This window comes from Leguminivora glycinivorella, chromosome 9 (genome assembly GCF_023078275.1).
Source record: "Leguminivora glycinivorella isolate SPB_JAAS2020 chromosome 9, LegGlyc_1.1, whole genome shotgun sequence".
Classification (NCBI taxonomy): domain Eukaryota; kingdom Metazoa; phylum Arthropoda; class Insecta; order Lepidoptera; family Tortricidae; genus Leguminivora; species Leguminivora glycinivorella.
This window is the reverse complement of record NC_062979.1, coordinates 9,872,847-9,889,032: the sequence shown is the minus strand read 5'-3', so window position 1 is coordinate 9,889,032 and position 16,186 is coordinate 9,872,847. Positions and strand designations below refer to the sequence as shown.

The 16,186-nt window shown below is 37.3% G+C and overlaps 4 protein-coding genes across 5 annotated transcripts; 2 read left to right on the top strand and 2 right to left on the bottom strand.

The window, feature by feature from the left end:
- The first annotated feature begins 207 nt into the window (after positions 1–207).
- LOC125229316 (organic cation transporter protein-like) lies at positions 208–5,174 on the top strand. The gene is made up of 5 exons (XM_048134124.1): positions 208–432; positions 904–1,123; positions 1,758–1,923; positions 3,318–3,594; positions 4,812–5,174. The coding sequence occupies exons 1-5, from the start codon at positions 220–222 to the stop codon at positions 5,130–5,132; spliced, it is 1,197 nt and encodes a 398-aa protein (XP_047990081.1). The 5' UTR covers positions 208–219; the 3' UTR covers positions 5,133–5,174.
- A 509-nt stretch (positions 5,175–5,683) lies between these two features.
- LOC125229317 (bursicon) lies at positions 5,684–15,763 on the top strand. Of its 2 annotated transcripts, XM_048134126.1 has the most exons (5): positions 5,684–5,825; positions 12,237–12,299; positions 15,040–15,149; positions 15,288–15,413; positions 15,539–15,763. In XM_048134126.1, exons 3-5 carry the CDS (start codon positions 15,054–15,056, stop codon positions 15,671–15,673), a joined length of 357 nt encoding a protein of 118 aa, XP_047990083.1. In that variant the 5' UTR covers positions 5,684–5,825; positions 12,237–12,299; positions 15,040–15,053; the 3' UTR covers positions 15,674–15,763. The 2 variants fall into 2 exon arrangements, with proteins under 2 accessions (XP_047990083.1, XP_047990082.1); XM_048134125.1 differs by lacking the exons at positions 5,684–5,825; positions 12,237–12,299 and adding an exon at positions 14,203–14,352.
- Positions 7,258–9,804, bottom strand: LOC125229315 (CAAX prenyl protease 1 homolog). Its single transcript, XM_048134123.1, has 2 exons — positions 9,603–9,804; positions 7,258–9,264 (listed from the first exon to the last, which is right to left on the bottom strand). The coding sequence occupies exons 1-2, from the start codon at positions 9,690–9,692 to the stop codon at positions 8,023–8,025; spliced, it is 1,332 nt and encodes a 443-aa protein (XP_047990080.1). The 5' UTR covers positions 9,693–9,804; the 3' UTR covers positions 7,258–8,022.
- On the bottom strand, positions 10,872–12,158 carry LOC125229318 (partner of bursicon). The gene is made up of 3 exons (XM_048134127.1): positions 11,974–12,158; positions 11,700–11,824; positions 10,872–11,183 (listed from the first exon to the last, which is right to left on the bottom strand). The coding sequence occupies exons 1-3, from the start codon at positions 12,095–12,097 to the stop codon at positions 11,013–11,015; spliced, it is 420 nt and encodes a 139-aa protein (XP_047990084.1). The 5' UTR covers positions 12,098–12,158; the 3' UTR covers positions 10,872–11,012.
- Positions 15,764–16,186: the final 423 nt, after the last annotated feature.

Here is a 16,186-nt window from a genome sequence, read left to right as displayed (position 1 = left end):
AAAAGTTAATCCGTTAATCGAAATGTTAACTTCGTTAATTAACGATTAACGGATTAACGAGTTAATGCCCAGCTATGGTAATGACAGGCTATATATTATATTCTTTGCTATGGGTTAAACACCCTTTGAAGCCGTGGTGTACCGTGAAAGTTATATTGATACGATAACAAATTAATAATGTCAGTTTTTCTTTTGTTTCAGTTTACACAGGTTGTCCTAATGTGGGGCTTTCTTATAGGTAGTGTCGTATTCGGGAAATTGGCCGATAAATATGGTAGAAAAAATCCACTAATGATTTCCATAGTCATTCAAACAGTCATGAGTTTCGCCGCTAGTGTTGTGCCCTCATACTGGTTGTTCCTTGCTTGCAGATTTGTTTTGGCCCTAGCTTCTGGGGGAGTAGGGATTATATCATTTGTATTAGTGATCGAAGTAAGTATTGTTTCGTGTCTTATAAATACACCCTACACGTTATCGCTTTCTGTACAACTCAAACAATAGGCAAGGTAGGTACAGTTTAACGAGTATCTACTCTCACTTTAAATATTAGTTTGTTTGTCACTGAAAAATGTCTTTTGTCAAATCCAACAACCCCCGCCGACAACTTCAACTTAATTATGGTAGAGACCCGACCGATGTGTTGTGTTTTGTATCGGTACTCTGCTAGTCTGCTACATCTTGGCTTTCGAGAAGCAGTACGCTTGGCTGTCTCTTTCGCCTCTATCATACATGGAAGCAAAGGGGGACTAAACCAGCCCCTCTAGCACAACTTGCCTTGTCGCGCGCGAGTGCATACTTGGAGTCGCGCTTGATGTATGGACTCGCGCGCGACACGGCAAGTTGTGCTAAAGGGTCAGGCCACATTATTTGCTTTGAATAACTTCAGAGACACTTTGTCAACAGGTTGTGGGTGGTAAATGGCGCACGATAATACCCGTCCTTTACCAGTTGCCGTTCGGATTGGGCAACCCCGTCATGACGGGATTGGCATTCTGGCTCAGAGACTGGAGAAGCCTACAATTTGCACTGTCGACATTATCATCATTTTTCATATGGTATTGGTTCTGTATTTATGAATCGCCGAGATGGTTGTTGGCCACCGGAAATGTAAAGGAAGCTTACGGTAATTATAACACTCGAATATTTTGAAGGTAACTTATCGACTTAAACATATATTTAAACTAAATTATTTTTTTAGACTAAAGGCTTCAAATTGTTTTTGATTAGGCGATGGTCGTTCTGATCCGTCGACGGCGACGTCGTCTGCGGCGTCTCTATGTTATTATGTACGTAAATGTTCGGGTGTGGTCGTTCTCGTCTTCCGCGTGTGAAGTCCGGACGGTTCAGAACGATCAGCGCCTTATGGAAATAGATTCCTCCCACGAACGCTCCGGCTGTGGAATAAGCTCTCTGTTGAGGTATTCCCGATGAATTACAGTATGGGGTTCTTCAAAAAAGGAGTGTACAAGTTTCTAATAGGTCGGCAACGCGCATGTGACACCCCTTGAGTTGCAGGCTTCCATATAGGTTGGGGTGACCGCTTTTCCTCAGGCGGGCCATATACCTGTTTGCCACCGATGTGGTATAAAGAAAAAATATAAGTATCGCGTAAAAGGCGTCTCGAAAAGGCGAATTACTTATTACGGCTTCCCAGTTTAGCTCTTTCAGTATATCTTGTCATACCTATATTAGTATAGTGGCAGGTACTTTAAAATCAAGCATAGTATGCAGCATAGAACAGACAATTGTCATTTCAGATGTACTGGAAAAAGCAGCCCGTATAAATAAAAGAAACTTCAACAAGTACAAAGTCAAGGAAATGTTAATGAATGCTAAGGGACGTCCACAAAGTCCTCCAAGTTTCTGGACTTTCATAAAACTAAAGACCATGCGATCGAGAACTGTGATGCTGTCTATTCATTGGTATAGAATTGAGTTGAGTTTAGTCAGTAGCGGGTGTTGTATCAAGTTCCTAGAAAAAAAATTACCATTTTTAGACCCTATTTTCACTTTTAATCCTTCGCTAAACATATATGCGCCTATGCAATAATAGGGAACTTGACTGTAGTTGAAATAAAATATTTTTCCCCTCACTAGCTCGGAAACACGTGTTTTGTCCTTTAAAACCAGCGGGTAAAAACGCATTTTATCCACTAGTGGGTATAGTAATTTGACCTTGAATAAAGTCAAATTAACTGCTATAAAATTGATAAAAGTAGGTGAATCTAGTAATAAAGAATGATTTACCACCTGTGGAACTACTGGAAGCAGTGATAAACGAATTTTTCAGTACAGATGGTCGTTTTTTTACGCACTAGTTCGAGAAGTGGTCATTATATGCCAGGTCGAAACTTCGGAGGCTCATCTGTACTGAAAAACGTCGTACGATACACGTGCAAAAAGGAAATTCGTAACTCGTGTCGATTTAAAACACTCCCTTCGGTCGTGTTTTAATTTATCGCCACTCGTTTCGAACTTCCTTTTTTGTGCACTTGTATCGTAATGTACTATTTTGCGTTGTAGTTTCCTCGCTATAGTGAGGGGAAAAGTTTTGCGTTACACTCGGGTGCAAATGTATTTTTCCCCTCACTAGCTCGGAAACACGTGTTTTGTCCTTTAATACCAACGGGTAAAAACGCATTTTATCCACTAGTGGGTAAAGTGATTTGACCTTGAATAAAGTCAAATTAACTGCTTTAAAATTGATAAAAGTAGGTGAATCTAGTAATAAAGATGATTTACCACCTGTGGAACTACTGGATGCAGTGATAAACGCATTTTTTTGCATTGTAGTTTCCTCGCTATAGTGAGGGGAAAAGTTTTGTGTTACACTCGGGTGCAAATGTATTTTACTTCACGTGTGTTCAAAAACTCGCAAGTTCAGGATTCTATTCTCGAACCACTCGCTTCGCTCGTGGTTCAACTATAGAATCCTTTCACTTGCTCGTTTTTCAATTCCACACTCGGCGTTAAAATACAACTTTGCCCCCTTGTATAAACAAATAACTATTATACCATGCACGAATTAAAGCACCAGATAATTATACGAAAAACATGGACAGAAATTACTTTATATATGTCAGGTAGAAATATATAAAGTAACTGAGTTGACCGTGACGTCACTCAATTCAATTTCATATAAATACCTTATTAGCAAGTTTTAATTCGTTTTGACAGTTCTTAAAAAAGAAGCTGATTTGACTAGGATGCAAGTAGCCTATATAAAGTCGTGTATACTTTTTTTGGCACTTTGTCCGAATCTATTTAATATCTTGACTTGATGTACGTATCAGTAATTATATTATTACCTTTTTCAGGTTCTGCACTGGCTTATGTTTCTATGTATTAGCCCAATATCTTGGCTGGATTGGAGATAATATCTTCCTATCCGTAATGATAAGCGGGTTAATTTCTTCGCTCGGTCCGATTGTCTGTGTTTTCGTAATTATGAAGATGGGACGAAAAATAACTTTGGCGATATTTGAAGGGCTGACGGCTCTCTGTTTCATATGCATACTTTTGGTACCACGAAATGTGTTTACGAATGACTGGCCCAGACTTGTTTTTGCTGGAATAGGATTTGGGGGCATGGCAGTATGTTACAGTTTTACTTCATTGTATTTATATATTCTTTACCGAGTCATGGCTCGTGGACCATTGAAAAATAAGTAAGGTGCATTAGGGTAATTCCGAAAGTCGCATAAAAATCACCATTATTTCCATCATATCAAGATTCCCCTTCGGAATTACCCGAGCATTTCTGGCATTCGGAATTACCCTAACTATTGCACCTTAATATTATAGCGGGACAGGATATTTGTTGTAAATTGTAGAACAATACCTTTTTATAGACATTTTACGCAACTTCGCAATCGCGGCACTTATGACATCTAGTGTCAAATAGCGGTACTGACAAAACCAGTACTTGACGCTAGCTGTAGTCAAGAATCTTATAGCCTATGCAGAGTACCTAAGCATTTTGGTAAGAAGTCGTATTGTGTGCGGACTCTATCCTTGCTTATATCTCTATGTGTGGACAAATTGGAAATATTAAAAAGTTTACTTTAGATAGTCTAGTGGCTTAAATCGCCGTGTGCCGGAGCGTGGATCCGCGTTCGTAGGTATTGAACTCTAATTTAAAATTAATTAGAATTCCATTTCTATGAGCGTGGATCCACGTTCCGGCATACGAGAGGAAAATAATTGGTAGTGTGCATACCTCTCAATAACTACAAACTTAGAATCGCGGGGTCCCCTACTTAGAATAAACAAAAAATGTACTTTAACTATAAAACTCCCGTGAGACTCATACATATTTAAAAAAAAACCGCACCGAGCAAGCGCCCGCAGTATGCGTCGCGCTCTCGACATGTAAAGGCGGGGTGTCGCTACTCTTGAGAAAGGCTCTCGAAATTGAGCCGAAACATGTCGAACGCTATATCGACTTAATACGTGAGTAACCCGCTTAAAAATATTTTTTAAAAAATGTACTGCACAAACCCCAAATCCCCATAATATTATGTCGAAGTCGAAGTGTATCCGTAAGGGGAAGGGGTCCCGCAGATATAAGCTATATACGTAGTTATATATGGGAATTTTTAGAATTTGGGACCCCCCAATTAGCGTAAGTTGTTAACAAAAATTTACTCACTGTCAGTTTTGTGACGATAATTACGCGTTAAATACTTACGCTAATTAGGGGGACCCAAATTCTGAAATTGCCCATATAATCATAGAGTATATTTTAAAGGTAATATATAATCAATAAATGTTTGCTTATTAGATAAATAAATAATTTTAATTACTTTCAGGGAACGGTTCCTGTACTGTACCTCTTTTCTGGTGAACTGTATCCAACATTGGGACGAAACGTAGGAGTAAGCGGTGTTTCAACGTTCGCCCGGATCGGCTCTATGGTGGCACCATTGGTGGCGGGCCTTAACGATTTGCTTCCTGATTTATCCTTGTACATAATGGCTGTCCTAGTATTTGCCCAAATGCTGGTGGTTGTACCCTTGCCTGAAACCAAGAACCGTCCTTTGCCTGACACCATGGAGCAGGCTGAACAACTCAGTGAGACGCCAATGTGGTTGTCGAAAAAAGTGAACTTTTTGCAAAGGACGAACGAGTAGCACGCCCATTCTGCCATGTTATAATTAATTACGGTCGCGAGACTTTTTTTGAGCACTAATAATAACATTAATATACTAATACCTACTTAAAGGCTGTCTTTTAATAGTAGATTGTGTCACAAGAGAGCAAAATTACATATTTACGGCAAGGGCGTAAATTGAATCCAGAACGAAGCTAAGGGTTTTATAATTGAATCCTGAGCGTAGCGGGGAATTCTCGAAAACGCTCCGAAATTTTGCTACCATACCATGTGACACATACCTTACTGCTTTTCACATCATCTATGAGGACGAAATTCCAAAATATGAATTCACTGTTATAAAAACATTACGCACTTAGGTAAGGGTGCGCGACCACGGGCGACAAAGTTGCTCGGCGACTTACGTATTTGTATGAAAAGTTGCGTCGCTTCGTGAGCGCACTTTCATACTAGCCTATGATGGTCGCGACAAAAGTCGCTTCGAAAAGTCGCCCGTGGGCGCACCCTCTAATTGACGTTGTGTTAATATTTTATACTGGCAACACAAAGCCATCTGAAAACTGCTTTTGCTCCCTCCTCACGCAAGAAAACTACCCTTTCCGAATGGGTGATGTGAAAACGAAATTTCTTTATCTATCTCTCGAATATGCATAGAAATAGAAAGGCGTAGTCTGTCTGGGGGTGGGTCTTTTTCAAGAGCACAATCGTTCACGTAAGTTGCGGCGGATATTTCTCTCTATCGCTTCTCCGTATTCACGTGGCGTACAGTTGAATATGGTACGCCACGGTGGCGGTCGACCTATAAGGGTCTCCCCAAACCTATCGACGCGAAGTCTGCTTTCGCTCGTTAGTATGAACATGCGTATTGCGTGCGCATGGCTTCAGCGACGACGACGCGTGACGTGAGCGTCTTCACTCTTCATAAGTTCATACTAACGAGCGATTTGTGTTCGGATAGAGTCGATTCCGCGTCGATAGGTTTGGGAAACCCCTAACTGAAATATACAACAACAACAACATACAATCACGCCTGTATCCCATAAAGGGGTAGGCAGAACACATGAAACTACTAAAGCTTCAGTGCCACTCTTGGTAAATAAGGAGTTGAAAGAAAACGAAGCCTCTCGCCTACGCCACAATTTAACCCATATCCCATAGTCGCCTTCTACGGCACCCACGGGAAGAAAGGGGGTGGTGAAATTCTTAACCCGTCACCACACAGGCACTGAAATATAATACGGTAAAATAAACCCGATTTCCTTTGTATTGAAACATTTATTAAAAAGATGTACGTTTATACCATGACTGACAACGTTAAACCTGAAAGTGAAGTTTCGGTTTCGGCATTAAAAAAAACATTTGAAACAATGTTAATTTGTATCCAGGAGTGATCTGATGGCGGTTTTATTACTCTTATCAATTCTATGAAATGGTTCCAACTGATAAGTTTTTAATGCCGAACCCTGAACTGCAATCAATTACCCTATACATTCATTAGAGTAATATTACTTATTCCTATTACAACAATTATTTTTCTGTAGCCTCAAGTATAGATAGCTACTTGGCCTAACTGTAGGTTTTTAAAAATACCTACACGAAATACAACATACTTACATTATGTGTATATTCAGGGGCGGCTCACTCCGCGATCCTTTCACCGCGCTACAAGTACATGCCGGCGGCCGCGAGTTCGCGGCCCATTCAGTGGCGACGACCTTCGCGCGGCGCAATAGAATTCAATGTCGTCTGCACGCGTGCGGTCCGTTTGTTAATGTAGGTAATAATTTAGAATGGCGGCGTTTTGTGAACTTCAAAGGAGTGAGCCTTCTGTACTTGTACTATTATATATTCTGTGGTATATTGTATACATATAAATATAGACGTAGGTACATAATTATGGGAAAAGTTTCAGTAGGTATAAAGATGTGTATATTGTGTACGCGGTAAGTAGTACTTAATGTTTTTATTAATAGACAGTTTATAACCCCCGCCCCGACGCAAAAACGACGGGGTGTTATAAGTTACGTGTCTGACGTGTTGTGTGTGTCGTGTGTGACGTGTCTGTCTGTCTGTGTGTGTCTGTCTGTGGCATCGTAGCTCCCGAACGGATGAACCGATTAAGATTTAGTTTTTTTGTCTGAAAGTTTTCTTGGCTGAGTTAGTTGGGAGTGTTCTTAGCCATGTTTCATAAAAATCGGTCTACTATGTCGCGGTCGGGGGTTATTTCAAAATATTAATTTTGTGGTAAGGTTATATAAATTTAATTATCAGTGCAAACTTCGTTTAGCTTTTTATCATCACAACATTAAAAACTTATGTCTAGAATAGTAAGTCATACCATTCCATGACGAAGTCCGACAAACAGTGTCCAACTGTGCTAGGTCAGACATTTTGTAACCATAAAGGTGCTTAATTCACTATAAACATTTTTGTTTCAAAACATGGTTTATAAAATTGTTTATAAGTAGTGAATACGCGCATTAAGTGTTTTTGGTAATGCACAACGTTAATATCAGGTCACTATAAACAAGTAGAAATGTCTCTAACAAATAGTTTTGAGACAACAGGTTACAGGTGTTTGGCAACAAAATGAGTCATGAATTGTCAAGCTGAGCTGGTAACTTTTTCAGTGATATATGTATGGTAAACACTAGACTAATGTATCTAAACTTAATACAAAAATTAAAATATAAAATGATACTTTACTTTTGTGTATATGGGACAGTATTTACTGTAAATATGGCAATTCTCTTGACCCACATACAAAAGCCATGTTTGTATTAAGTAATATTAAAAAAATAAATGCAATGTGTTTTAGAAAATACTATTTTCGCATTATTAAATACCAGGTATACAAAAATGTACTTATAAGAGATATGGTAGTCATAAATGCATATCGGAATAACTTCTTAGTAGCTTTTCTTATCCTCAACTAATTGGGATTTAATATTTTCTATTCGGTGCAACAAGGTAGGGTGAGAATGGTACCAAGCCGAGTATAGCTTATCATATATGGGGTAGTCCAAATTGTCTTTACCAAGCTTTATAAGTGCAGACCTGAGTTCTCTTGGGTAATTCAAAGACACAGCAAAGTTATCAGCCTCAAACTCATGTTTTCTGGACAATGCGGTCAAGAAGAAGGATAAAATTGAATTGTATGGAGCTAGTATCAATTGTAAAACCACAATCAAACCAATAATGATAGGCTCTTGCCCAGCTGGAAATCCAAGAGCAGTATACAACAAGGAATATTTAAAAAGTGCTCCAAAAGCAGTAAATAACAATAACAAATTAAGTTCAGTCAAAGCTATGTTCTTTGTCAAGTGGTTGCAACTCCAGTGTCCCAATTCATGAGCTAGAATCCCTAGAATTTCATTCTCATTACATCCAGTTAAAGTCTTTTTCTCTTCATCATATTTTTCGAGCAATGTATCAAAGAGCACAATTCTTTTTGACCGGAAAAGTCCACCAAAATATGCATTGCTGTGTGCAGACCTTTTAGATCCCTCCACTATATATATTTGTGTGAGTGGAAACTTCAGCTTTGATGCTAGTTCCTCAATTCCTTTCCTTAGAGAACCCTCGGGCAGAGGCACAAACTTGTCAAACAGAGGAGCAATAACTGTAGGGTACAGCATCAATAGTAACAAAGACACCACAGTAGTAAACAACCATAGATAAGCAACAAACATATCTCCTCCTACCATGATGATATAAACTGCAATAGATACTATCGGAATGGTAATGATGAGGCTCAGAGCCAATGATTTAATTTGGTCTTTAATAAAGAATCCAACTGTTTGCTTATTGAAGCCATGTTTTTGCTCGAGAACAAATATGCCATAAATCTTGAAGGGCAACATTAGAGCATAGTTAAATAGATTCACAATAGTCATAAAGACACAAGTCACAAATATTTCATTGTCTGGAGATACATTAAGGGACTTAGAAACGCTTTCAGATTTAAACCATGCCACAGCAAGCCACCGTCGAGAAAGTATTAAGGATGTTAATAGTATACTAACAAATTCCTTTACAATTTTGAACTGTGATTTGTCAATACCATACAAGCGAGCTTTCTTGAATGATTCTTCGTTTAACATCTCCTTCAAGTCCTCAGGAATAGTGTTGTTTGATTTGTAGATTTTTAGCTGAAAAATATAATTTTAATTATGTTGGCTGCATTATAATGATTATATGTTAAAGCTTAGTTAAAATAAAGGGGACACCTTACACAGATCAACCTAACCCCTAACTAGGCAAAGCTTGTACTATGGGTGCCAGAGGACGATATATATACTTACATAGATAAATACATACATAGAAAACACCCATGACTCGGGAACAAAATAAAAATCCGTGTTCATCACACAAATAAATGGCCCTACCGGGATTCGAACCCGGGACCATCGGCTTAACTACCGACTACGGCAGACTGATCGCCGTAAATAAGATAATTATTTACAAAATATAACCTAATAATACGTACCTGCCGCAAAGATAAATACAACTCCCACAAATATTCTGCCCATGAAAATAGCAGTATTAAGTAAACAATATATTCTTCGTTGAGTTCCATGGTTGTGGATTCACTAATTTAACTAAGTAAAGCAATATAAGCCCAATTTTGAGTTAGATTAATTATGAACAATTATTGTGTATTTCCACTCCATGGCCTGCCTCAATGACAAATTGACAATATGACAAATGTCAATCAAAGTAATGATTTTGGTAGTGATGCGATAAAACCGGTAATTACTAACAGTAGTAACACACGAAACGACCGCACTGCATCCGCTTGCCATCCTGACGTGAGAGCGAGAAATTTTTTTCTCGTTCTCACGTGATAAGTTTGAAGCTAGGAACACACTACGCGGACGTCCGTCGTGAATCGACCGCGGACGGGAATCTGGACAATGACATTACACATAACCGTGCAAACTATCGGTCGACGGACGCGGACGTGGCCTTGGGCGCACGGACGTCCGATCGAAATCTGGCTCTCTGGATGTTTTGTTCCGTGCACACTGATAGGTCGCGGTCGCGGTCGTTTTACGACGGACGTCCGCGTAGTATGTTCCTAGCTTTACGGTTGCGGTGCGGTACAGTCGACTGTTAGCTAACGTGGTTCCATAATTAAAAATATGCATAACGGTATAATATAGACAAAAGAATATTTTAATACTCATTAGGAGAATATAATACTAATTTTCTATGGGACGTTAAACCTTCACAAACTTTTCAGTTTTTTGGTTTTTCTGGAAATTATTTTCTGGGACATGCATGACATAAGTTAAGCCGGCAACAGACAGTCTTAAAAATTTATAATCTTAGAAAAGATCTGTATGCAAACTGACACTGACAGATCTGTCAGTGTCAGTTTGAACTGTCAGATTGCAATGTTTTTTTTTTAAGATTATGAATTTTTAAGACTGTCTGTTGCCGGCCATAGGCTTCCCACAGACAGTCTTAAAAATTCATAATCTTAAAAAAAAATTGTATGCAATCTGACAGTTCAAACTGACACTGACAAGACACTGACAGATCTGTCAGTGTCAATTTGCATACAATTTTTTTTTTAAGATTATGAATTTTTAAGACTGTCTGTGGGAAGCCTTACGCGGTGCTTACGCGTGAACAAGTACAGAGCCAGCTTATTAGTAGACAAAATGTCACATTTGAATCATGTAGGCGTGAAGTTGTATGCCATTAAATACATTTGAATTGGGTGTGGTTCAGTTAAAAAAAACACTCATCATTCATATTTATTTAATTTTAAAACCTTGACCAAATTTAGAACATAAATAACACTATGCATAAAATTACGTAAAATTTATGTCATCACGTATCCATCGCCCATATGTATCACGCAGTTATAAATTTTAATGTGAACAGTTTTTCATCGGCTATAGTCTCCGCATTTAAAACATTGACATTCGTCTGGCTCTTGAAGCCTTACTTCCATAACAGCGTGTTTAGGATCTTCCAATCTTACACCATCGGCATTGTAACAATGTGAAAGTGTAACGATACGTTCTCTGAGGTAATTTTCTCTACAGCAATGACATTCCTGAAATGAGGAACATTATAAATATCTTGTACTTTATACAACATTTCAAACATAGAATTAAGGTAGGAAATATGTTCGTTATGTGATGGGTATACAAATTATACAATATAAAAAAAATAAAAATATATTGATACACAGACCAACTTAGCCCCAAACTAAGCAAAGCTTGTACTATGGGTGCTAAGCGACGATATACATACTTAAATAGATAAATACATACTTATATACATAGAAAACATCCATGACTCAGTATACCTAATGACTGTAGGACAAATATCTGTGCTCATCACACAAGTAAATGCCCTTACCGGGATTCGAACCCAGGACCTCGGCTCAGCAGGCAGGGTCACTACCGACTGAGCCAGACCGGTCGTCAATGCTGAAATACTCTCGAGGGCAATGCACGTTGTGGTGAAAATATAAAGATACAAACATACACTTAGCAGCTGACAACAGTCAAATTAATTATTTGTCTTACAGTCACTTAGTCATGGAGGTTAAACTTAGAGCGAATACCTTTAAGAACCCTGTTATTGTTGCAATAGAAGGGTGCACTTGGCTACTGCACATTCCTTCACATTTGTTCACAGTCACCTCTCCATTACATGATCTGACCAGTCTTCCCATTTCGTCATACTCTTCTGCAAGTCAAGAAAAAAAAATAGTCAAACTAGTACAACAAGTACTACGCATAAAACACTGCTTATCTTAACAAATCCATTCGAGTCTAAATTTAATTTTGAATGATATTTACACAAATTTAGTTTATTATTAATTAACGTAGAGTTACCCTTTGTGACCAATATTTCACTCAGTGATGTTTCACAGTTTTCATCGGCTGAACAAGTAACTAAAGTAACAAATAAAATTTCAAAAACAAGTAGTACTAAGCGTTTTGATTTACATAAAGACATTTTAAGAATACTCCTATGACACAGATTTATTTCTGTATAACGTTTATTTTACTACAATGGCCTTGGGTGGCTACAAATCAACTAATGTTGTAAGACCAAGATTAAAGTCTTATATAGCAGCTCCTTTTGATTGTTACAGGACGTTACAAGGGAACGCGTCATGACAATCAGCGGGGGTTCGAGCACATAAGTTAAATATCTTGTAAGTTAAGTGATCAAGCTAAGAGTACTTTTATCCTTTCTAGGTTAGGGTAACTGTAGGCTACTATCGCTACTCACTGCTTAGTCAAATCAGCTTATTTTTAATAACTGTCTAAATAAAGAACGGTTTCCTAATATGGAATAGTTCTGAAATTGATTTGAGTGACGTCACGGTTAACTAATTTCCTTTTTTTATGGAATTGACACATATTTTTAATCATAAATCATAAATCATTTATTTGCTTACCATGGTAATAAATATTATTGTAACATCCTGTATGTACCTACCATGGTACATACAGGATGTTATAATAATATTTATTATTTTAATTCGAACACATGGCACCCTGTGAAGGGTATGGCAAGATTCTTAAAACTATGTACATAGTTACTTATAATTAGGATGTCTATTATGTGCTTGAGAGTAGGTAACTTACTTAAAATTGTCTTCCATGTATTCTTGGATGGAGTAGTAGGCTTTGTCTATTAACAGTGCTTGCAGCTTTGAAGTAAAGGTGTTCAATTTTTGAGTATTCGTAATTCTGTTAGGCAATTTGTTGTAAATCTGGATTGCTCGAAAGTATGGACCTTTTCTGGTACACACGGTGTGGGTGTTAGACTTTAAAATGTATAGGGCAAAAATAAAAGAAGACAGTTTAGATTTCATTCTGGCTACATGGCTTTTCCAGGTCAGGTGGGAGTCTATTGTGATTCCTAGTAGAGTGCATTCAGATTCCTCTTCTATATTGAGATCTTGTAGAAGTGGTGTCAAATTGGTGTTTTTTTTTTGATACGGTCTAAATTGTATGATTTTGGTTTTGGTTGTATTTATTACAAGGTTATGGTCCTGTAGACAGTCAGAGATATTAGTGAAAGTTTCTTTAATTTTGATGCAGTTATCGGAGTTGTTGTCATGTCTGAAGAGAAGGGAGATGTCGTCGGCGAAAAAAAAAACAATATAACATTTATTATTGGTTGTTTTGGGGAGATTATTGATGTATATTAAAAATAACAAACATCCTATTACACTGCCTTGGGGGATTGAACTATTGATGGTTTGCCATTCTGATTGAAGTTTTGTCAGTTCTGTAGAGTCTTTAAAGTGGTGTTCTATTTGTACGTACTGCTGTCTATTGTGGAGATATGATTTTAGCCAATTATATGCATTGCCACGAATTCCAATATAGTGTAATTTTGATAACAATATTGTATGAGAGACTCTGTCGTACGCTTTGCACTTTCAACTTTTTACACCACACCATATGATAAAGGTTGTTTTGATTCTTTAAAACCACCCGCTACGCTTGTGGTTCAAAATTGGCACATTTAGTTTGATCGTGTCGTAAATCACTTTGTAAATCAAATTATTAATTATTTATAATTCGGTGGCGAACAAACATAGGATCCACTTGATGGTGAGCAGTCTCCATAGTCTTTGCGAGCTTGCAAGGTGTTACATGCACGTAGGACGTAGAGTGTAAATTAATAACAAAGAGTCTTTCTTGTTTTAATTTATTGCCACTCGTTAAGAATTTAATATTTTTCGCACGTGTACCGTATTGACATCAAAATTGCCTGCTTTTTATCCATCAGTACTTACTAATACATCTTAGTTTTATTTTGGTTGGAGTTGAAACTTGAAACGTATATATTCAGGATAATGTTAGGTACTTCTACAATGTATTTTATTTATTAATGGATCAATTTTCCTAGGAGCTAATGGATAAAATACTTGTTAGGAAATAGGCTGACGGTGTATGCTCAACAGGAAACCCGTTCTTGCGCTGCTGGGGTTATGTTTTCTTAAATGATTTTTATAGTTTAACATAAATAATCGTATAGATCAAGAACCCTTTATATACGGCTTATTCGTCTTGGTAATTTACAATGTCTGTGCTGAGCTGCGAGCGTGAACAACGAGTGTAAAATAAATAATAATAATAAAAAAATGATACACAGTCACGTTATTATGCTCAGTTTATTATTTTTGTCAACATGTCAGATAAGACAAATAAAAACCAGTCTTATTACCCAAGAAGTTGAACTGCCTCCCGGTAAGCATATTTGATATGATGTTTTATATTAAATAGGAAAAGAGACAGCTATTTTTCAACCAAAATAATCCTCATTTCCCTTTCCTGGATACCGTGAAAGATATTTTTACATCATTTGAATGTTCATATTTCTTGCCAATATATGTATATGCCCCTACTACTTAGCCCTACCCTACCTGTAACTTTTTCAGATTTATTGTAAAACTTAGGAGCAGTAAACAGGCTTAACTGTGGTTTATATAATTTTTTTTATGCCACGTCGGTGCAAAACAGGTATACGATCCGCCTGAAGCGGTCACTGTAACCTATGAACGCCTGCAACTCAAGCAGTGTCACATGCGCGTTGCCGACTCATTAGAAACTTCTATACTCCTGCAAATGGTTAAAATAGTTGTAACCCCTTTAATATCCAGTGAGAAAAATATTATTTACGTTTGTATGTATGTACGAAAAGGAAAATTATTAAAAAGTATCAAAAAAGTTACCAGTATGTGTATATATTTTTAAATCGAGCTGTAAGTCGTTCGTAAAGCTTTCAAGCTTTTTCACTTTTTTTAACTGCCTGTACTGTACCTATTAATTACCAAAAATAATATATATGAAATGTCTTACAACAAATAAGTTACCATCAAAGAATTAAAGTCTACATCAATGTATTCGTTCTTTTTTATTCTGTACTATACGCAGGTCAGGAATGTGTCATGACACCGGTGGTACATGTATTAAAACACCCAGGATGCCAACCACAGTTGATTCCATCGTATGCTTGCGTTGGAAAATGCACCAGCTATTTACAGGTGAACTATCTGCTAACGTTAAAACGACTATCCAAAAAAAGGGGGTGATATTTCTATGTTCATGTTTGAGTACACTGAGTGAGATTTTGTTAGGATGTCTCTATATACTAAACTTAATTTTATTTTCATTTTATTCAGGTATCAGGGAGCAAAATTTGGCAAATGGAACGTTCATGTAATTGTTGTCAGGAGTCTGGTGAGCGGGAAGCTACGGTTGATTTGTATTGCCCAGAAGCAAAGAAGGAAGAAAATAGGTACAGGAAGGTGTGTAGGTTTGTTGTCGTATATATTTTGTAATTCATAGAAATTTGTAGCATAAACATGAGAATACTGTTACACCATTGTCCGTTTTCGAGATCAAAATACTTAATCTATTTTTTTTATTACAGGTGGTTACAAAAGCACCACTTGAATGCATGTGTCGTCCTTGTGGTACTATTGATTCAAATGCTATTATTCCACAAGAAACGGTTGGGTATTCTGAAGAGGGACCGCTCCATAACCACTTCAGGAAAAGCTTTTAAACGAAAACTGCGTAAATTATATTTTGTATAGACTCATGCCGGATTTATTATTGTTGTATTATTCAGAGACTATTAAAAGCCTTGACCAATTCTTATTTTTTATTTAACACTAATTTCTTTATTTCTGAATGTGCACGGGAAAATGTCCCACTTTGTCGATTGCTATAAAGCCGCTTTGTCAGTTTATTCATATAAAGATACAAGTAAATCTCGACTTAGTGGTAACCGACAAAGTCGGAATTTTTACTAAACACACCCACATTTTAATCTTTACAGACAGACTCTACATTAAATCAAATTTATGAATATTAAGATCTTGCTGGATTATACAAAAAAAAACAGTATATTTTCTATACTATATACGATCAATCAAATCATGACACTAAAAGGTGGCGTGAAATTCATATTTTCTATGGGAATCAAGCCTTCGCCTCTGCATTTTCAATACATTTTTAGTAACAATACTACTACTACTAACTATACTCGTCGATGATTTCGCCAACGACAAGGTGT

Coding starts and splice junctions, on each gene's coding strand:
- LOC125229316 (XM_048134124.1), top strand. CDS start 220: ATGTGGGGCTTTCTTATAGGTAGTGTCGTATTCGGGAAATTGGCCGAT. Junction 433..903: donor CATTTGTATTAGTGATCGAA/GTAAGTATTGTT, acceptor CTTTGTCAACAG/GTTGTGGGTGGTAAATGGCG. Junction 1,924..3,317: donor GTGATGCTGTCTATTCATTG/GTATAGAATTGA, acceptor TACCTTTTTCAG/GTTCTGCACTGGCTTATGTT.
- LOC125229315 (XM_048134123.1), bottom strand. CDS start 9,692: ATGGAACTCAACGAAGAATATATTGTTTACTTAATACTGCTATTTTCA. Junction 9,265..9,602: donor TGTATTTATCTTTGCGGCAG/GTACGTATTATT, acceptor TATATTTTTCAG/CTAAAAATCTACAAATCAAA.
- LOC125229318 (XM_048134127.1), bottom strand. CDS start 12,097: ATGTCTTTATGTAAATCAAAACGCTTAGTACTACTTGTTTTTGAAATT. Junction 11,825..11,973: donor TGAAATATTGGTCACAAAGG/GTAACTCTACGT, acceptor CTTGACTTGCAG/AAGAGTATGACGAAATGGGA. Junction 11,184..11,699: donor CAATAACAGGGTTCTTAAAG/GTATTCGCTCTA, acceptor TCCTCATTTCAG/GAATGTCATTGCTGTAGAGA.
- LOC125229317 (XM_048134125.1), top strand. CDS start 14,247: ATGATACACAGTCACGTTATTATGCTCAGTTTATTATTTTTGTCAACA. Junction 15,150..15,287: donor AATGCACCAGCTATTTACAG/GTGAACTATCTG, acceptor CATTTTATTCAG/GTATCAGGGAGCAAAATTTG. Junction 15,414..15,538: donor AAGAAAATAGGTACAGGAAG/GTGTGTAGGTTT, acceptor TTTTTATTACAG/GTGGTTACAAAAGCACCACT.